Source organism: Mustelus asterias, chromosome 7 (genome assembly GCF_964213995.1).
Source record: "Mustelus asterias chromosome 7, sMusAst1.hap1.1, whole genome shotgun sequence".
Classification (NCBI taxonomy): domain Eukaryota; kingdom Metazoa; phylum Chordata; class Chondrichthyes; order Carcharhiniformes; family Triakidae; genus Mustelus; species Mustelus asterias.
The window spans coordinates 38,288,746-38,310,874 of record NC_135807.1 but is presented as its reverse complement, the minus strand read 5'-3'; the positions used below and the strand labels follow the sequence as shown (position 1 = coordinate 38,310,874).

Sequence of the window (22,129 nt, the reverse complement as noted above, 5' to 3'; positions counted from 1 at the left end):
TTCCAACTCTTGCGCCAAGCAGGAATAAACAACTTCTGGAGTTCACCTATTCGTTCTTTAGTTTATGGGAATATATATTTCCTTTGCTTGCAAAAGCTCATTAAAAGGTTATCATAAGGTTGTTAATCCGGACACTGCGGGTGGTGATTCTCCCAAAAACATTCTAAGTGCCGAATTTGCATAAAAACTCAGCATAACTCCTGCTGATCTTTTTAGTGGGATTTTCAAATGAATCTCTCACACTCTGAGCATTGCAAAGTGCCTCGCAGAGGTTCACGCTGGAAATCTGTGGGTGGGGCCTATTCCTACTGGAGAGGCCGGCAGCATAGCGCTGAACGGACCACTGCGCATGCGCCGATCTGTCACTGCCGAGATCGGCGCATGCCCCGCACTGCCGGCGTCCCGATCGCTGGCCAGCTCAATCGCTTGCCATCCCTGCAACTCCGCATCGCTGCCCTTGCTGACTCCCCCCCCCAACTCCCGAAACCCACGACAGTCCCAACCCCCTCCCCCCGCCGCCCCACCGAATCGCCCCCTGGACCTCCTTCCAGCAGAACTTTTTGTTCATCTCCAAAAGTGTTTAAATCTTTTTTTTTACATCCAACTCAACATGCAGACAGGAAAGGATGGGATCTGTGACACTGCAGATTATGACTTTCAGAGGCAACTGTGGAGCTTGAATCCATATTCTTCTGAGCCTGGGTTCTCCCAACTGAGACAAGATGAGGCAAATTGTAGATGATTACAACACAGTTTCTTACAAAGCATGAGTTATAAGTTCAACATGACTCGACATTGTGTGGGGTGCAAGGGGGAGGTGGTTGTAGGATGTGAAATGCTAACATGTAGCTGCCCAGAACCGTTGTAATGCTACATACAGATGAAATATCAATTTTATCATTTGTAAGTGATAGAACTCAAGTCAGCAATTTAATCTGATTCATCCAAATTTTCTTATCAGTCAGTCTTCAAGTTAAATGATTAACAAAGTAAAAACTTGGATACAGTCAAATATCCAAATCTTCCAATTTATTTTTTAACTGAACCTGTAACAGAGTTATTGCCAGTGCCTCAATACACCAAAGGCTGGAGTGCGCAGGTGACACGCACTGTTCAGCTTCACATCTGAAGCATGAATATTTGGGCGAGGAAAGCTGGTTACTATGACACCACTGGAAAAGATCAGTGATTCTGCACTTCCCAGGAGCAAGCTGTGCCCAGCTGTGGTAATTTGTATGACAGTGTTCTGGCCCCATCTCTGCCCCCCCCCCCCCCCCCCGCACCTCCCCCCCCCCCCCCCCCCCGCACCCCCCCCCCCAAACTACCAACATTTAAAATAAATAAAGGATGTAAATAAATACATATACATTACAGTCCGTGGTTGCAAACACACACCTGCCAGCGAAAATACAACCAAGTATGAATTGAATCGCTCTGTGAGTGCTTGTGTAGTTGGGAATATACACAATTACAGGGAAGTTACAGCAGAGCAAATGTATGTAACTAGCACAACATTAATTTTAAAGAAGGTCTGGGCATGAAACCACGCTACAACAACACATTGCATGCTCAATTGGTCTCCAAAACACCATTCATCTTTGATAGACCCAGGAATAATAAATGAGCAGACTAATCTATAATATTAAGGAGGAGATTGCATCACTTGCTCCATTGTATATATCCTGAAGCTACTTGTTTCCACCATCACCCTGCTGCCCCACACCCCCAACCGCCATCCCCCAATCTCCTACACTCCACCTACTTAACCACTCTTAGACTCAGGTCAAGAGTTCGGTCAGTTCACTCCTCCTTGAAATGGCATTTTTACTAAGTGTCAGATAGCACAGAGGGAAGTGTGGCACAATGACATTAGAAACTACAGCACTGACCCACAAATTATCACACTCCAGGCTCAGTGTTAGTTTCTAGTTTCATTGTAATTAGGAGGAACATGAAAAGGAAGTAAATAAGAAACTGGGCAGATGGCTTTGTTGAAAAGGGGAAGAAGAAAGGGAAAAGAGGGAGGGAAGAAGGGAGAGAAGGAAGCACTAGGGGAGAGGAGAGGGGGTGGGGAGGAGAGAAGCAAGAGGAAACAAAGCAGGAAAAGGAAAAAAAAAGAATTCTACATTTGGTTGAGATCGTGACTCCTAATGAAGGCTGGATCGATGCACATGGAAAGGCATTAAAGGTGAGAATAAGATTTTGTGATGCCTTTCAGGAATAAATATTGGCTGCCTAGGCACACCAATGAAGAAAAACCAACAGAATGGGTTTGATAGTGGAGGGCTGGCGTTGGATCTACTCCAGAGGGATGTGCCAGCACCTTCAAGAGGAGGAGAGGAGGAAGCTGATGCTTTCAGTACATGCAGCCTCCAACAGCTTATGCTACTGGTTATGCCTCAAATTGAGAGACAAACACATGTCAGCTTCCCCTTTGAAAGCCACAATACCAGAGGAAAGGAAAGTAAGTAACATTGAAAGATTGGCACATTGTTTATTAAGAAAAACCATGCTCTGCAATATCAGTTTTCCTGTTTCCAGTCAACCACAATAGCCACAGATGGGAGGCGAAGCAAACTTAACTCCACCTCCATTCCCAGTTGCAGAAGACAAGATATTTGTATGTAACTAGTTAAAAAGATAATGCGCTTCTTCAACATCCTCAGGGAGAATGAACTAGTATTTCACAACCTCAAGGTGTCCTAAAGCATTTCATAGCCAATGTTATCATTTTGGTCTCTTAGAACAATCAGCATGAATGTGCAATAGGCAAACTAGAAATGGGACACAAGTCCCTCGAGCCTGCTTTGGCACTGAACTAGATTGTGGCTGATCAGTACCCTCAACTCCATTCACCTGCCTTAGCTTCATATCCCTTGATATCCCTTTCTAAAAAGACTATTGATTTTAGTCTTGAAAGCTCCAATTGTTCTGCATCCACAGCATTATGGGAGAAGGAAGTTCCAGTTTTTGACAATCCTTGTGAAAGAAACATGCTTCCTGATCCCCCTCCTAAATGGCTGAGTTCTAATTTTAAGATTATGGGGGTGATTCGCCCATCCCGCTGTGCTGCTTTTTTAACGCAGTGGGCCAGGAGACTCTAGCAGCGGCCGATTCGTGTGATCCGTGCTGGGCTTCTGGGCCTGAGCACGTCTCCCAGCGCTGGATTTCCGGTGCCGTCAGCTCTGCGGCCGAAATTGGCACAGAGCTGCCTACTGTATGCAGCCTCTCATTATCATATATTTTGAATATCATTAGCCGGCCAGGGGCTGAAGTCTACAGGCCCGCTAGCCTCTATCCCACCTCCCGCCAGGAGTGGTTCACTCCAGCGGGGTTTAATAGCCCCCACTTGCGGGGAGCTGGCGGCCTGACCCCGCTGGAATGAAGGGGGGGGCAATCAAGGTCCCCCAGAGTTGGGCACCAGGGGTTGTCCCCTTGGCATTGGCACCTTGGCAGTGCCAGCCTGGCCACATGGCACTGCTCAAGGGGCAAAGTATTAATGCCCAGGGGGCATCTTGGCACTGCCCATTGGGCAAGTGCCAAGGGGGTGGGGCCTAATGGAGGGAGGGGCCTGATGAGGGCAGGGCATCTGGGAGGACGATTGGTGGGGATGGGGGTAGGGAGTCCCGTTGCCACTCTGCTGCTGGTAAGGGGGGGTGGTGTGGGAGATTGAGGCTGCCGCTGGTAGGGGTGAGATTGGAGACAGGCCGCGGTGGGGGGTCGAGGCTTGCCCGGACATGTCCCAGGGGGCCAGCGATCAGGTTGTGGTTGAGGGGGGGGGCTTGCATGGCCGGCGATGCGGGGGCCATGGGGCTGGCCAGAGATCGGGAGGCCATCAGACAGGGGCTACTGCACATGCACATGATCTCGGTGCTGACAGATCAGCGCATGCGCAGCGGCCCGCTCTGCGCTATACTGCCGGCCTCTTCAGTGGGAATAGGCCCCGCTCACTGAATTTTAACATGATTCACATTAATGAACTCTGCAGTGCACAGAGTGTGGGAGATTCTTTTTTAAATGCCTGCTGAAAAAACCAACAGGATTTACTCCAAACCGTACGTGATTCGACACAAAGAACAAAGAACAGTACAGCACAGGAAACAGGCCCTTCGGCCCTCCAAGCCTGTGCCGCTCCTTGGCCCAACTAGACCAATCGTTTGTATCCCTCCATTCCCAGGCTGCTCATGTGACTGTCCAGGTAAGTCTTAAACGATGTCAGCGTGCCTGCCTCCACCACCCTACTTGGCAGCGCATTCCAGGCCCCCACCACCCTCTGTGTAAAAAACGTCCCTCTGATGTCTGAGTTATACTTCGCCCCTCTCAGCTTGAGCCCGTGACCCCTCGTGATCGTCACCTCCGACCTGGGAAAAAGCTTCCCACTGTTCACCCTATCTATACCCTTCATAATCTTGTATACCTCTATCAGATCTCCCCTCATTCTCCGTCTTTCCAAGGAGAACAACCCCAGTCTACCCAATCTCTCCTCATAGCTAAGACCCTCCATACCAGGCAACATCCTGGTAAACCTTCTCTGCACTCTCTCCAATGCCTCCACGTCCTTCTGGTAGTGCGGCGACCAGAACTGGACGCAGTACTCCAAATGTGGCCTAACCAGCGTTCTATACAGCTGCATCATCAGACTCCAGCTTTTATACTCTATACCCCGTCCTATAAAGGCAAGCATACCATATGCCTTCTTCACCACCTTCTCCACCTGTGTTGCCACCTTCAAGGATTTGTGGACTTGCACACCTAGGTCCCTCTGTGTTTCTATACTCCTGATGACTCTGCCATTTATTGTATAACTCCTCCCTACATTATTTCTTCCAAAATGCATCACTTCGCATTTATCCGGATTAAACTCCATCTGCCACCTCTCCACCCAATTTTCCAGCCTATCTATATCCTGCTGTATTGCCCGACAATGCTCTTCGCTATCCGCAATTCCAGCCATCTTCGTGTCATCCGCAAACTTGCTGATTACACCAGTTACACCTTCTTCCAAATCATTTATATATATCACAAATAGCAGAGGTCCCAGTACAGAGCGCTGCGGAACACCACTGGTCACAGACCTCCAGCCGGAAAAAGACCCTTCGACCACTACCCTCTGTCTCCTATCGAATTTTTTTGGGAGAATCCCATCCTATATCCCTTTGACATTGATTCCTCCCTTGGAGAAAACAGTTTCTCTGTATTTAACCTATCAATTACTTTTGGCATTTCAAACACCTTGATCCGATCATTCATCAACCTTCACTGCTCCAGGGAATAGAGGCCAAGTTTATGCAACCTGCCCTCATAAATTGTCCCTTAAAGCCTAGCATTTAAACAGAAGACAATGTTGGCTGGAATTTTACCGGCACGCCTGCCCGAGGCTCATAACATCGCGTCCGAGGCCAACAGAGAATGTTGTTCTGCAAGCCTCGCCCACCCTGATTTCAGTAAAATCAGGGCCAATGTATTTCTCACACTATGATCCCACAAATGACAATGGGATGGCATCAGGTTCCAAGCAAGGAATGCCATGAGAATGCAGATTTGATGTTGAAATAGCAAATGAAGGAAAGTCACACAAATAGGCGAAAGGTTTGCTTCCAATCAGTGGGTAGCCTTTTTCCAAACAGAAAAGCCTGGAATTTCCTGAAAGCAGCTTTTGTCCCACCATTTTCCTGATGAAGCTGGGTTTGGTAACTGGAGAAATTCACAACTCAAGTATGTGAAGTACACAGCAGAGAAAAGACACGTTAATGCCCCAGCGTGACCTTTTATTAGAGTTTAGATTCCTTTTGATAATGCTGACTCCAATTACCCAATTACTCCATCCGAAACCACATCAAAATATATAGCTACTCTGTCGCTATCCATCACCTCTTTGTATGCTTCTTCTCCTCATTAAGGGGATGGGGCAGACACAGTCCCACACTAATAACAATGCATTGCATTTCAGGTCAATTTGTGGAAGGTTTTGAATATTAGAGAAGATGAGAATTATAGCCCACTTAAATGGACCCAAAATTCAGATAAGCTGTGCTACTTCCCAAAAGCCCTCAATCTCCATCTTTGACAAATATCAATCCAATTCCATTTTGGATTTGCCAACACTATTTGCCTCCAGGGTGTCCATGTGTAGGCAAGCATTGGGAGGAGCCCTTCAGCCCTTTGAGTTTGCTCCGCCATTTTATTTGACCATGGCTGATCTGTACCTCAACTCTACTTGAACCATATCCCTCAATACTCCATCTGATAAATTTAACACCCGCTGTGGTAAGTGCTTCAACACCCAACTCTCGTCTCCAGCCCCCCGCAATTGTTGCCCATCATAGATTTTGTACTCTTGTCAAACACATCTTAGATTGCAGCTTACTCAAACTACCAGGATCAGAAATAACTAGTGTCTCCCACAGTTCATCCTTGCTGTGGTGCAAACATTTGCTTCTCATAGGCCAGGGGGTGGAACTGAGTCATAACGGCAAGAAATCCGTGCCGATTGGTCAGGAACGGTCAATCATCCCACACTCAATCATTTTTGGGGGAGGGCAGTGAGTTGCACTCTGTGGGTGCTGGGGGGAGGGGCAGGGGGGGGGTGCTAAATATGCCATGTCCCTGACCACCTGGGGATTTCAATGGCTTCTGAGTCCCCGGTATGGCCATCGCATCTAGTCTCCATTAGATCCTGGGAGCAGGGAGAATCCGGCACCAAATGGGCTTGGCATATTTAAATGCTACTTTAATTATGCTAATCAGTCTCACCCCCACGGTTTGCGCCAGTGGAAAGGGACCGGGACAATTGCAAACTGTTTGGCGCCGGGCGCATGCTATTTTCCAGGATCGGCACGATCTGTGCCAGGGACAGCAAAGTCGCAAAATCACTCCCCAAGTGTCTAAAATCTTTCCCTTTGCTGTACCTCTCTAATACCACTGCAGTACACTAAACAGAATTATACATCCTGATAAGTGTGTAGATTTACAAAATCAGTTCTGTCATACTCTTGATGCTGTTTTGTTGCAACACCTTATATATCTTTCATTACTTTTAGTCTTTATTTGTAGTGATGGGCTTTTATTTTAATGTAACTCTGCTCAAGATTCCTGGTTGTTGACTTTTGTTCATATTTGACCAAGCCTACAGCACGGAAACATGCCATTTTGACCAAATGGTTTATGCTCATGTTTTACTCTTCATTCAAGTTCCCCTTCCCACTCCTCTCTTCATCAAACCCTATCAGCAGCACTTATTTTTTTTGTCCCTCATGAGTTTATCTAGCTTCCTCTTAGATGCATCTATGCTATTCCTCTCAACAGCACATTCTCCTCGCTCGCCGCTCTACGTAAAATAGTTTCTCCTGAATTCCCTATTATATTATGACCTCTAGTTTTAGACAATTGGAAATAATTTCTCTCCATCCAGCCCACCAATTCAACCTTTCTTGGTAGGTATATCTTCTAATTTCTAGTATTATCTGTGTGAATCTTTTTCACGTTTTTCAATACTTCAGGAATACCTCAGGGTGTATTTCATGTGCATCGGTTTAAGATGCTAACAACTCTTCTGATGGTCCAGTTGGCAGAATGCACAGAGAGAAGGAGGAGTGAGGATCAAGGAACTGACCAAAGGACCTAATGACTGCTCAGTGCCACTCAGGGTCTAGAGCTGGGACCTGGCCGAGACTGCACTGTATAAGGTTTCATAAGCAAGATGAGAGAGGAGGAATTGACAAATTGGAGCAAATAGGATCAAAGGTTATGAGGAGAAAGCAGGATTAGGCTATTGAGTTGGACGATCAGCCATGATGCTGATGAATGTTGGAACAGGCTTGAACGGCCAAATGGCCTCGTCCTGCTCTTATCTTCTATGTTTCAAAGTCTTACACGAGAAGACATCAGCTCGGTAAGCTAGATGTCTAGAGTGTAGTGCAGAACAACAGTGTGGATTATATTTCCACACTGGCTGTGGTGGTTCATGGAGACCTGCCTCCATGCTTGATTCAGAGTGTTGCCCCTCAGGCCAAATAACCAACTATCTCTCTCTAATGTGGAAAGAGATGTCTTCATGGACTATGGTTCACTACCTATCACATGAGGAGATACACAAGGATAGGTTGCAAGGAGAGTGGGGAGGATTGATTCATCAGCATGAAAAGGCAAATGAAAGAACAAAATAGAAAATAAGGAAAGAAAGAGTGGGAGAAGGCTGGAGGAAATCAGTTCAGCATAAAATAAGCCCAGAGATAGAAGGGAAGAATGCAGAGTCAGAATCGAACAGAGCATGAACTTCTGTGCAGAAACTGATGTGACAGGGCCAGGGTGGAGGAATTATAAGCATTTTTAACTAGCAGAACAAACATTAAACAGATAGAACACAGACAAAGAGGCAAGATTGAACAGGACCCTCTGATTTGATTTAACCCCTGTGACCTGTTTTCTCATAATGCTCTGTGCCTTCTCTCTCTCTCTCTCAATGAATCTCATTATTTTTCAGTGTTCAGAGAAAGGAGTGAGGAGTTGCTCAATATTCCACACGTCCAGGCTGTCTGAGACCAGACTAAATGAGGTCCTTTTTGCACAGATCTGACCAATCAGCTATGCTGGTGCTCAGACTCAGCACCACAGATGTCCCAAATTCCCCCACCAACGTGGGGCGCTTTATTTTTTATTAATGGAGTTTTTGGTTTCAGATTCAACTGACAAAAGCCCCATTGCACAGAACCTTTTGAAGTCTGTGTTTATTTCGGTAACAACGATAAAGCACCAAAAATTACAGGAGGATAAACATAACAAAGTGTTTTCACCATATGCTTTCCGCAAATTTTAACTTAAATTGAACATTAAATTAAACTGCTATCTGGAGAGTGCGCGAATCCAGTCTCAAACAAGCGTGATTGACTATTAACTGTCCTCTGAAGGGACCTAGCGAACTGCTACAAGGAATATCACACAAATATCAGTTGTTTATGGAGAAGACCCACAATCCACCTTGGATGCTAAGCTGTGGTTCAGTTTGTAGCACTCGTCTGAGTCAAATGGTTGAAGTTCCATTCCAGAAACAAAATCTACACAGACACTCCAGTATTGCATTGAAAGGATTTCGCATTGTCAGAAGTGCCACCTTTCAGATGTCACATTAAATCGATCTGCCATCTCAGGTGGAAATGAAAGATCCTACAACACTAGTTGAACAGCAAGGAGATTTCCCCAGTATCCAGGCTCAAGTTTATCCCTCAAAAAACATCATCAGTATAGATGATCTGATCACAACCACACTCCTTCCCTAACAGCACTGTGGGTGTACCTACAGCTTAAGAACTGCAGTGGTTCAAGAAGGTAGCTCACCATGACCTTCTCAAGGGCGATTATGGATGAGCAATAAATGCTGACCGAGCCAGCAATGACCACATCCCATAAATGAATAAAACAAAAGCAGTGCTGTTAGGAAGGGAGTTCCAGGATTTTGACCCAAAGACAATGAAGGAATAACGATATAGTCCCAAGTCAGGATGGTGTGTGGCTTGGAGGGGAACATGCAGGTGATGGTGTTCCCATGTATTTACTGCTCTTGTCCTTTTAAGTGATAGAGGTTGCAGGTATGGAGCCTTGGCGAGTTGCTGTATTGCACATTCTAGATGGTACACACTGCTGCCACGGTACGTCAGTGGAGGAGGAAATAGATTCTGAAGGTGGTGAATGGAAACATAGAAACTAGAAGCAGGAGTAGGCCATTTGGCGCTTTGAGCCTGCTCCGCCATGTTAATCAGTTTACTACATTACTATAACCCTACAATCATGAATCATTTCACTGCAAGAATATCCTCACTACATTGAATGTGAGAGAAAGCGACATGTAGCATCATTCATTTGAAGATATGAAAATGATGGGTAGGAGAAAGCCAGCTCGTCTATCAAGCCTGCTCCACACTCATGGTGGCTGAAGGATCTTGATTAATAAAGACAAATGTACCTGCAAGTGTCTAAAGAGCATTGTCAATAAAGGCAAATGAGCCTGTTTGCAGCCCTGAATGTGTACACTTCCCTAGGGAGAGTAAGGTAAATAATTACACAGGATTACATTAACTAAAATATATTGCACAGACACAGATGGTTCAGCCCAACCAGTCCATGCCAGTATTTATGCTCCATTCGAGCCTCCTCCTATCTCTTCCTATCTAAATCTATCATCGTGACTGCTCTGAGATGGGTTCTTCTATCTTGGACTCTAGGCATGGGATTTGGATCTTAGGCAGGCTGTAGACATATTCTGGTATCTGTTTAACACGTGTTCATTAGTACTACATCGAAACAGGCTACAGAGTAGGCAAGTTGCTCCTCGGCACGGTTCCAACCTCTCTCTCTCTCAAGTCTATCACATGACTGACTGGTGTCAGTGATACATCATCATCTACATCATATAGTAGCATATTCCATCTGTTAACCCTTTATACCCCAGTAACTATATTCCCTTTCCCCACATATGCTTGTCGAGTTTCCTATTTAATGCATTTATATATTTTGCTTCAACCACTCTCTGTTGATACATTTAAGTACAAATCAGACCGATCTCCTTCAGAAAATAATATCTTAAGAATACGCCATAGGAGTAATGTAAGACATGACATGATCAGTTCATATGCTCGGGAGAAATAGGTGATTCTGGACCTGGGCATTGGCAGTTCTAATGAAGCGTTAACTCAGGGCAGGATTTTCTCATCCTGCCAAAGGCGAACCCCCACGTTGTATTCCTCGACGGTAGGACGGGCAAACTGTGCAAAACGCCATAGAGTTCGGTAAGACCAGAAAATTCTTGCAGTGGCCAATGGCAAACCAACTCCACATGGGAAAACACGCCATGGGGGGTTGGGGATCCCAGCCTTGGTTTCTGTCTCCATAGATGCCACCTGACCTGCAGAGTATTTCCAGCAAATTTTGTTTTCATAGAATCGTAGAATCTCTACAGTACAGAAGGAGGCCATTCAGCCCATTGAGTCTGTACCGACCACAATCCCACCCAGGCCCTATCCCCGTAACCTTCATTTACCCTGCTAATTCCCCTGACACAGCATGGCCAATCAACCTAACCCGCATATCTTTGGACTGTGGGAGGACAGATTTCCAGCATTTCCCACAGCAATTTGATAATAGCTAGATAATCTACCTACGTGGTATTGGTTGAGAAGTAACTATTGACCAGGATAATGGGCCACCTCCCTGCTCTTCTTCAAAATAGTGCCATGAGATCTTTTTTGTTCACTTGAGGGACTTGTATATCAATTAGCACTCAAGAGAGAGAGAGAAGGGGAGAAAATGGAGGCATGGAGCAGGGTTTGATTTTTCTAGAATTATAATTCTATTCAGAGAACATGATGAGATCAGTATCTTGCAGCAAATTGAGCGTCTAGCACACCACAGCCAGGGAAGCCTCAAAGGAGACTGAGCTGTTGACAAATAAAACTGATCCACTAGATCCTCACAAGTCAATATGCCCAGAATTAAAAATTGTTTTTCTTTGTTTACCCCAGTGTGAGATGAATGCTCATATTATATATGATTTATAAAATATTTTTGGTAGAATTGGTATGTGCTTAAAACAAAACACTATTTCAAACAAAAGCTTTCTATTTCTTCAACGTTTCAGCAGCTGGAGCACAAGTGTTGCAGGCCATTTGGAAATTGCCTTGTGTCAAATGCAAGCAGTGGGCTGAATTTTGATCCCAGGGTCCCGATCCTGATGCGGGCCTGAATTCTGGGTCAAGAATCTGGCATTGTGGATCAACCCACAGCAGCAGGACTGCAGCGATTCAAGAAGGCAGCTCACCACCACCTACTCAAGGGCAACTAGGGATGGGCAATAAATGCTGGCCAGCCAGCGACGCCCATGTCCCACGAATGAATTTTTTAAAAACTGCCTAAGGCACGACCCTGGAGGAAATGTGAGGAGACGGCTGATTAAGAAGCTCCTTCTGGGAGCCCCATGTATTTAAGGACATTGGGCAGGATTCATGGGAGGGCCAATGGGAGCACCCGAGTCTCTGAGCCGGTGGCAGACTTACGAGGAGAGGTGAGCAGTGCTGTTATAGATGAGGGATTGTGGGACTGCCCCAAGGTGTCCTCTGCAGATGAATAAAGTGTGTTACAAAATATCCTTTGGCTACAGTTGCCATCCATCATTGCTGAAAAGAAGGCTGTGGCCCTAACAGCTCAGCAGATCCACACTGAGTAGTTCGGCAAGATGAGCTTCTAACTACTCTCTGGCCTGTTGCTGAAGTGTCAGCACCATTCCATCTTTGTGGGGCTCCAGCCACATCAGGAGACCAGTCTGTCTCCAGGTGGTGTGTGAAGAGTGCCCTCAATTGGCCCAAATGGCGACCCGCCACTAGTGGGTGGGTAGCTGTCGCCTGCCCAAGTTACCTCTCTAGAGATGGGCCAGAGGTGGCACCATGTCAACAGACCTGCACATCGGTCATTAGGGAGAAATTACTGACAGGCCCACCTCCAAATCCACTGCTGCTTCTGGTTGAAAATTCAGGTCAGTGAGTCGCAATCAGCAAGAGAATTATAACAGAAAATTATAAGATCAAATATAAAAAATGATTCAGAGCTCCTCTGATCACTATCTGGGGGGAAAGCAGCACACAGAGTAGGAAGTCTTCTTCACTGGTCTGTGTTCAGTTATCTGCATTGGCACAGAGGTTGGTGATGTCATAGTTCCATTAACGTCAATGGATTGAACGGAGATATAAATAAAATAAATCATAAAGTTCCTCTCCTTCATATTATTGAGTTGAGGATTATTATTTCAGATCAACCATTAGCTCTTTGAATGGCAGAGCAGACTCGATGGGCCAAATGGCCCACTTATGGTGTCAGGTTACTCCTACTGGAAAGCACATGAATTTGTCTGTCATTGTGTACTGGATATATTACAAGACTATTTGTCACAAGAGTTGAAGTAATAATCTAGAAAACTTGGTGAGAAATTCAGGATCAATCTGGTGATATTTCATCATCATCCACTTACTGGAGCCTCACTTGACTATTTCTGGTGCAGTACCAGAAAGTTTCCAAATTGTGAGTATCAGAAAATCCGTGTGAAGCTGCAGTCTGTCGAATTGCTTCATAAAAATAAAATAGTTGCATTTTTACCGACTTCAAAACAGTCGGGGCTGAACACAGTACAGAGGGCTTTACAAATCATTGTATGTTAGTATCATGATCCTAGAAGCCGGGATCGGGTGGGGGAGCCAGATGCCATGAAGTGAGGGAGAGAGCAGAAATCCAGGATTTTGGAGTTCCATTGTGGTAACAGCCAAGGCCAAGAATAAGGCAGCTTGAAGCCTCTAACATTGGCTTCAAAAAGAGGACCAGGAAGAAGTGGAAGTGGCGAGGGTGTACTGTTGCTGGAGACCTAGTCAGACTGTCTGGACAACACCCCTGAATCTGAGAGATAAGGTAATCTGGTTCACATGGTCATGGGAAATTAACAATGGGAGCTCCACCACCTAACTCTATTACCCAGCTGATTAAGAGATCAGGAGTTAAGCTCGCAATGATTTCCCAGTGGATCGGGACTGTTAGTTGCAAATGTCAATTGTAAATGGTTCATTTCTCAGAGTTCAGCTTTTCCACCACTGTTTAGAAAGGATCCAGGGGGAATAAAGGATCCCTGTTTTATGAGCTCAGTGCAATCCACGTACGTAATTTGCACATAACAGCTGCATTTTTGGAGGTGCCATTGCCATCTTTCAGATGAAATATTAAATGGGGTCTGTTCAGCTTGCTGGTAAAAATCCTGTGGTTTCAGAGAAGGTCATCGAGGTGCAGTGGTGTCATGGTTATGACACTGCACTAGTCATCTAGTGTCTTAAACAAACAAATCCGAAGAAGGTGAATTCAAATTCCACCACGGCAGTTCATGAGTTTGAATTCAGTTTTCAAAATTCACAAAGAAAAAATGGCCCAACAAAAAAAAAAGTGACATGTTAAAAACCAAACTGGTTCACTTTCCTTTCTGGGAATGAAAATTGCTGCTCTTCCTTGGTCTGGACTAAATGTTGATTCTTAACTGACATCTGAAGTGACAAACCACAACCTCAGTTCAGAAGGCAAAACACCCTCTCAAAGAAATTAGATATGGGCAATAAATGCCAGCCCTGCCACTAATGCCTACATCCTGAGAATGTATTTTTAAAATCATGGGCTTTTAGCCTTCGTGGGTAGCACTGCTGCCTCACAGCGTGAGGGACCATGGTACGATTCCCGACTTGGATCACTGTCTGTGTGGAGTTTGCACATTCTCCCCGTGTCTGTGTGGGTTTCCTCCGGGTGCTCCGGTTTCCTCCCACAGTCCAAAAGATGTGCTGGTTAGATGGATTAGCCATGCTAAATTCCCCCTCAGTGTACCCGAACAGGCTCTGGAGTGTGATAACTAGGGGATTTTCACAGTAACTTCATTGCAGTGTTAATGTAAGCCTACTTGTGACACTAATAAAATAAACTTTAAACTTTAATATGTGAGGAAAACCAGATTAACTAGTCACTCATCTTTTTGTTGGTTGTGACATAGAACAATTGCTATACTTCCCTACATGTAACTCATCAGGTGAAATGCTTTGAGGCACGAGTGATAAGGTCTTAGAAAATGCAAATATTATCACAGAATTATCAACCTGTGCAATCTACAATCAGAAGATGACATGATTATCGACCTATTGATGTAAAAGTGAGTTCAGAAAAGAAGCGTTTATTTCATATTTCCAGCATCCACAATATTCTGTTTCTCAATAGTAGCTGTCAGTCTGAGACAGGTATATATGGTTTGGAAATAAAAGTTGATCAGCTTTCAACAAGTACTGTACTTCAATGGTCCACATTACAGGAGGCTCGCAGTGAAATTATTTGCCTCAAGTCTACCTTAAAAGCTAGCCTGAATACTTCCTGACAGCACCACAATAAAAATTAATTAATTAATTCACTATTTCATTACCTCAGATGCCGGCGGAGGAGGCTGGGAAATGGGCAGGTCCATTATCGTCTACAACGGCTCTCCCAAGCAACTCAAGCGAAGAGCACCGATCGACAACGCTGATGAGTGATAGGTGTTTGGGCTGTGAGCTTTCGACAGACTCCCTGCAGAGCGGGACTCCATGATACACTAAACCCTGAACAGATCAACAGACAGGCCAGGAAGTGGCGAGTCACAGAGACGACCTAACGACACGCTTCCTCTCTCGCTCTCTTTGCTAAACCTTATCTTGTTGAATCAACAAGCTCTTTACATGAAGGGTGGGGCAAACCTTTCTGTGCCCTTTCTTCCATTCTCCTCTTTCTTTCATTCTCTTCCAATGTTTTCTTTTTCAAAGCTAAGCTTTGTTTTTCCCTGCCCTTCCTGAAACTCTCTTTACATTCTTTACGTGCAAATTGGAAAGGAACGGCAGACTATTCTGCTACAAGGAAGATCGTAACCAGCCCAATCCTGCCCTCTCTAGCCCAGGGGCGCTGAGGCAAGTTCTAACATCTCAAGCACCACCCTGGTTGAGATTTGCTCATTCTGCTCAATCATTAGCATTACCATTATCCGTCCCACTGCAGCACAGCTACTCTGTGGATGCAGCTTGCATGAATTATACAGCAATTAAACAACAAGGTCAGCTCATAATATCCTCTGGGCAACCAAGGATGGGCAATGAATACATCTTGGCCTGCATTGTCTACGTGCACATGAAGATGATATTTTATAAAATACAGTTTCACATTACAGCAAATAACAGGTCATAGACAACTCACCAAGTTTGCTTTGACAGCAAATTCCATCCCCACAACTTCCACCACCAAAAAGGACAAGAACAATACAGTGGGAACACCACAACCTCAAAGCTCATCGAAAGTTATACACCATCCTGACTTTGGCATATATTTCTGTTTGTTCATAGTCATTAGGGACGATCGAACCAAAAAAAATTCAAAGTGCCGAATGAGCATGGAAACAGGAGGCAGAATTGCACCCATTTTTTGGGCAAGCTCCCAGATGCTATCTTATGCCACTTAGAAAGAAAAATGAAGCAAAATGTGATTCTCGTCAGTAGAGGAGTGGGCGAAGCCTATTCACACTGGGAAGCTGACTGCTGACTGCTAGGGGCGCTATTGCGCATGTACCCTAATCTCCCAGTGCACTGTATACACGTGTACTGGGAGATCTCTCACCCCCCACTCCCCTGGACATCACGCCCACTGTCCCTGATCATCTCCCCCATCCCCCCTCTACTGATTGCCCCCCCCCCCCACCCCCCCGATTGCTGATACGATAACCACTGGCCAATCGCTGGCCCTGATTAACCCCGTCCCAGCTGATTGGTGGCCCTGATAACCACCCCCAGCTAATCGCTAGCCCTGATAACCACTCAACCGCCAATCGCTTTTGCAGAGCTCATCCCCTGCCTCCCCGTCATGGCCCTGCCCCCCCCATCATGGCCCTTCAGGTCTTGCCCCCTTCAGGCACCACCCTGGGTAGTGCCAGCATACCCAGTGGGCACTGCCAAGGTACCAGGCTGGCTGTGCCAGGGTGGCAGGTTGGCTGTGCTAGAGTGACAGGCTGGTCGTGCCAAGATGTCAAGCTGACACTACCAGGGTCCTGCTACCAGGCACTGTCTGCCCCTGCCCAGGGAGTGTCAATGGCCTCCTTCCCACTGGCGAGACCATCACATCTAGTCCCCATTGGTGGAGACCATATGTGATCCTCGTCAGTGAGGACCTCCACCAGTGAACTCGTTAAGGTAAGTGAGCCCGGGTAATTGTGTCTCAGGTTCACTAAACATATTTAAATAAACCTATAAATATCTAAAACAACCTCGCGCCCTTCCTGGGTGCAAGGCTGATGATGCCGGCAGATCGGATCTGGTAAGATTGCAAGAAGTGAGAAACCGGACATGAGCCCGGTTTTTCGTCTCTTGCCCGGCCTTACCAGCTCGCCATGCCGATCAACTGGCATGACGAGCTGGTAAGATCGCCCCCATTGAGTGAAAACCCTGAAACTCTGTGCCTACCACCATTGTGAGAACATCTTCACCACACAGACTGCAGGAATTCTGTAAGAAGGCGTACCACCAACTTCTCAAGGGTAATTCAGGATGGGAAACAAATGCTGACTTATCAGCACCTATGAAATATTTTGTTTTAAATTGTTAAAGGTTTGCATCTTCTACTGCTTTTAAAGAGGGTTAAATAGTCCCCCTATGCACTGTGTCGGGAAAGGAAGCTTATCAGTACGATCCTCAGACCCATGCTAAGCATTAAAAAAAAATGTTCGACTGGGTGCTACTTTGATTATGCAAGCCATCCACCTTCCTTCTAAGCTGCGACCACATGACCAACCATGCAGGCTGCACACAAATCTGTCTTTTAAAATTACCACATGTGTGCAGCTGTGCAAAACCATTTAAAGGGGCCACACACTTAAAATAACATCCACACACTACAAACAAGAAAGGGGAAAGATTGATTGGGGCCTAGATCAACTTTGAATTGGTAGAACACAGACATCCTGGAGAGTTGGAGGAGATTACAAAGATAGGTCAGAAAGAAGACTAAGAATTATTTTAAAAATGAGGCAGTGCTTTGAATGGCAGCCAATAAAGATCAACATGGTACATAGATTACCTTTAACAAGGCTGCTCGATATAAATTGTCCAGGATCATTAAGGGAAAATGCTGCAAATATTCCAGAGGTTTCCACTTGCAAAACTATTTCTAGTTATGACAAAAAATTTGCATTTGAGACAAAGATCAGGGATCTTGACAATATACTCATTGTAAATTAAGGTCATGAATTGCTTTGGTGACAGCGCCCTGTGACACCAAAATCATTAAATGGTTCCTCCACAGCAGGGGGTAATTTTCCTTTGAGCTGCTCACGCAGGCACTTTTTATTTGGATTCTGGTCAATCTAGTTGGCTCCAACTGGTGCAACTTCCAGTTCAAAGAATTGTTCAAGCAGCTATATGTCAACTAGCTCCACCTAATTGAGGTGGGGAAGGAAAAGTGATGAAGGGGCTCAGGAACAGGAGAATTGCTAGGGCCCATGATTTCTCACCCTGCCCACCTCCACCTTCTCAAGAGCAATTAGGGTTTGGCAATAAATACTGGTCCACCAGCCCATGAAAAAGTTAAAAAACAAATTTGATTGAGTGCCTTGTTGAAGTAATGGAGAAGATTGCTGTGAGCAGTGCAGTTGATGATGCATATACTGACTTTCAAAAGATGTTTGATTAAGGAGCACATAATAGACTGGTTGGCAAAATTAAACCTCTTGAGTTAAAAGGGACAGTGGCAACATGACTGTGAAATTGGTCAGGGGATGGAAAGCAGACAGTAGTGTTGAATGGTTGTTTCAGACAAGAGATGTATTTGTGGGTCGACATTGGAACCTCTGTTCTTTCCGGGCAATCATTAACATAATTAATGACATGAACCTGAGCATATAGGGCATCGTTTCAATGACAGCACTGTGCACCATCTACAACATGCACCGTTGCAAATCGCCAAGCCTTCTTTGGCAGCACCATCTAAACCCGCAACCTCTACTACCTAGAAGAACAATGGTAGCAGACAAATAGGATCACCACCACTTACAGGTTCCCCTCTAAGCCACACATTATTCCTGTGTCACCATTCCTTAATTTTCGCTGAGTCAAAAACCTGGTAATTCCTTCCTAACAACACTGTAGGGGCACCTATACTACACAGCCTGCACCATTCAAGCAACAAATGCTGGCCTTGTCTGTGATGCACACATCCCATGAAAAAATAGAAGTAATGTTTCCCACTTCATTCCCCACAACTAGATCCAGCATTGCTGGGAATACTTGATGGAGCAGCGCAGAGGGAGCTCCAAGCTGTATCTAACCTGTGGTGCAGCTGACATTACACTTCAGCATTCTCAATGTGTGAGCCCAGGCCATGACTTTTGGTAGTCTGTTCATCCTTGGTTTGTAATGTCACAGATGAGCATGATCTGGTCCTCAGCTAACTTTACAACCGATCTCACGAGAGTGAGAACCCTGGTGATATTTTATGCCTTAAAGAAAGGATATTGGAACTGATCATCACAAACCCAAATGTTTTTCTGCTGAAATTGGTAAACCTTCCTCCTCACTGCCATATCAAACATTCCTATGTCAGGTACATCACACTGCATGTGGATCCTTTTGCTTCAACTTTGAAATGGTTAAGGATAGAATCTTTAACCTTCACATTTCCCACAACAACAAACACTCTCAGATACCTCTGAGTGAGTTAAAATTTAGCAAACAATAGATCTCATTCCACTCGGAAATTTGATGTCAAAGACATCTCACTTCTGACATTTACAAACAACACTTGGTTGCAGACCTGAAAGGTAAGTCCTGACCAACCAACATTTTACTCAGTTCTGACCAGATGTTGACCTCAGGATCTTCCTAGTCTGTGCCGCACTATCGCGGTGGACAGTGAATTGATTCGCTGAGTTTGGCAAAGGAGCTTCCAACCATTTAACCTAAAATAAGAGTAGCTTCCATTACAGTGTCTGCAAATTGAGAAACCAAACTGATAGCCAAATGCAGATAATCAAGACAAAGTAAGGTTGCAGAGATGGCATAGTTATTAGCTGGTAGCAAGGTTGCAGAGTTTTACAGTGCAAAAGGAGGCCATTCTACCCCCACTGACTCTTTGAAAAAGCTATCCATTAGTTTCACTTCTCTGCTCTTTCCCTATAACCAGCAAATCTTCTCATTTTAAGTATAAATCGAATTCCCTTTAGAAAGTTACCATTGAATCTATATCCACCACCCTTTTAGACAAGTGCATTCACGATCATAACAACTTGCTGCATAAATATTTCTCCACATCTCTCTAACCCTGGTGTTCTTTACAAATACCTTTAAAATTTTGTACTAAAGAGCTGAAAGTGACAAAAGGGAATACCTATGGAGGAAAGGAGTCAAATGGAAAAAAGAACAGTTACGAGTGTGAGACTGTCTAAGAATTCTCAATTTCAACACAGTGGTGATGCCGAGTGGAGGAAGCGAATGTTTAGGAGGCTTGCTTCAACTTGGGAGAAGTAAACAAGGTTCAGTTATTGTATAAGAATAATACAAGAGACATGGGGATTGGGCCGAAAACAAGTACAAAAACAACCTTTTCTGTACTGTGATAAGATCACTACGAGATTGTGATAAGTGCCAACAACATATTAGCAAACCGAGGGCAGTCATTTACAACCCTGCATTTCGCATGTTTGTTCTTTAATGCATGGAATCTTCACAAGACCTATCAGAGATAATATCAATACCGCAGGTAACAAACAAAAATTAATGTGACACACAAGGCTAGGACTGTGTAGTTTCAGGGAGCAGTTTCTGAGCCAGTGTGAAATGAAATGTCACCACAGTCCCAGAGGCTGCTCTCCCCTTTGAGAGAGTGCTGATTGGTGATGATTTAACCTGAGGTTCACCACACCTCAGGCAAGGTTCAGCCTCCATGAGTAACCTCAGCCGGTATAGGAATTGAACTCACACTGTTGGCTCTGCATGACAAACCAGCCACCCAGCCAACTGAGCTTTCAAGATGTATGCTTTAATATGCTTAATATAAATAAGGTATGAAACAATATTTATAATTTTAACATGTTGGGCAGAATTCTCCCAAAAAATTTGAAGTGTCACAAAGGCGGGAATAATGGAGTGATCCGCACCGGTCTCTCAGGCGCGTTCCACACCGCAATCCTCCCACAGTCATTTTTTTTGAGAGTTGGGAGTTTTATACTGTTACTGTGTGGGGAGGGGGCCTAAGCACACTAGTGAGCCCGGCTTCAGAGCGCTTGGGTGCCACTTCTCAAGGACAGCCCAATCTCACAGTGCATTGGGAGACTCTCTCCCTCTCCCCCCCCTGGATATCGGGACCCCCTTGCTCATCAGCGGCATGTTCCACCGCCCCCTCCCTGACACGGGGTCACCGGTATCAGGGCCCTCCTGATGGGTCCCCCTGCCTGACCCCTGGCATGCCCCCTCATGAAGACACTCGACATGCTCCCCCATCAAGACTGTCTTCGCGATCTACCCCTGCACGACTCCACCCATCGGACCACCCCATCAGCACTGTCCCTCAGCGGTGCCCACCTGGGATACTCGTGGTGCCCAGCTGGCACTACCGCACTGTCCAGTGGCCTCTGCTGGGCTGTCTGGTGGCCACTGCCAGATACTGCCGGTGTGCCAGTTAGGCACCACCGGTGCGTCAGTCAGGCACTACCATGTGGGCACTGCCCGATCAGCACTGCCAGGCCATGCTTTCGACCACCCGGGGCTTCAATGCCCCTCTCCCCCCCGAGTCCCTGGGCGTGACTATGTGGTCACTTGTGGAGACCAGTAGTTGATTCTCACTGGTGTCGTGCCGCACACGTAGGCTGGTGAATTCTGTGTGCTGGGATTCGAACAAGCGATGCATATGCAATCTGGTTCACGCCATTAGAAAGAGGACAGGAGAATCGCAAACTGTTTGGCGCCAGATGTGAAAATGATTTTTAGGCTCCCAGGCAATTCTCCGGGTCAGCACAATCTGCTAAAGACGCGACGAGGTCGGAGAATCACCCACATTCTGCTCTTTCTATATTTATGTTAAAAAAAAATCAGTCAAAAGGTTCATAATAAATGATGAATATGATGAACATTGAACCAGGAAGGGAGCGATTAGGGAATGGGGTGAAAACTATTTGCCAAAGAGATGAATTTGAAAATAATTTTAAGATGGAGAGTCAAAGAAAGAATACGAGTGTCTCTCAGAGGTCAGAATCAATCGAATGGAGCATTCGGTAGGGGTGAGAAGATTGGCAAGCTGGCAGCATGGGGTGAAGCAAAGCTGTGGATGGATCTATAGCCAAGGAAGCAAATTTTAAACTTACTAGATTGAGAAACAAGGAGCCAATTCAATGGCAGCAAGACAATGATGGGGAACATCACTTATATTTGACTGAGATCGGGACATGCCCAGCTGTGTCCATAATGACCATGACATTGATGCTGTCCATTTTGATGATGTCATCACCCTATCTTACTAATAATGTATCTGGAATACATTCAGAGTTGGCAGGCATCATGTATATATGCTC

The 22,129-nt window shown here is 45.4% G+C and overlaps 1 protein-coding gene across 4 annotated transcripts in view; it reads right to left on the bottom strand.

Moving 5' to 3' along the window:
* The window catches only part of nbeal2 (neurobeachin-like 2), a 231,847-nt gene that overhangs the window by 174,811 nt on the left and 34,907 nt on the right, over positions 1-22,129 (bottom strand). Inside the window, exon 1 of one of the 4 annotated variants that reach the window (XM_078215896.1) lies at positions 14,978-15,114. The exons of the other annotated variants lie outside the window; for them this stretch is intronic. Coding sequence (XP_078072022.1) covers positions 14,978-15,019 — 42 coding nt within the window. The 5' untranslated portion in view covers positions 15,020-15,114. Of the gene's footprint in view, positions 1-14,977; positions 15,115-22,129 lie in introns of those variants that run through there. 4 annotated transcript variants of the gene reach the window in all.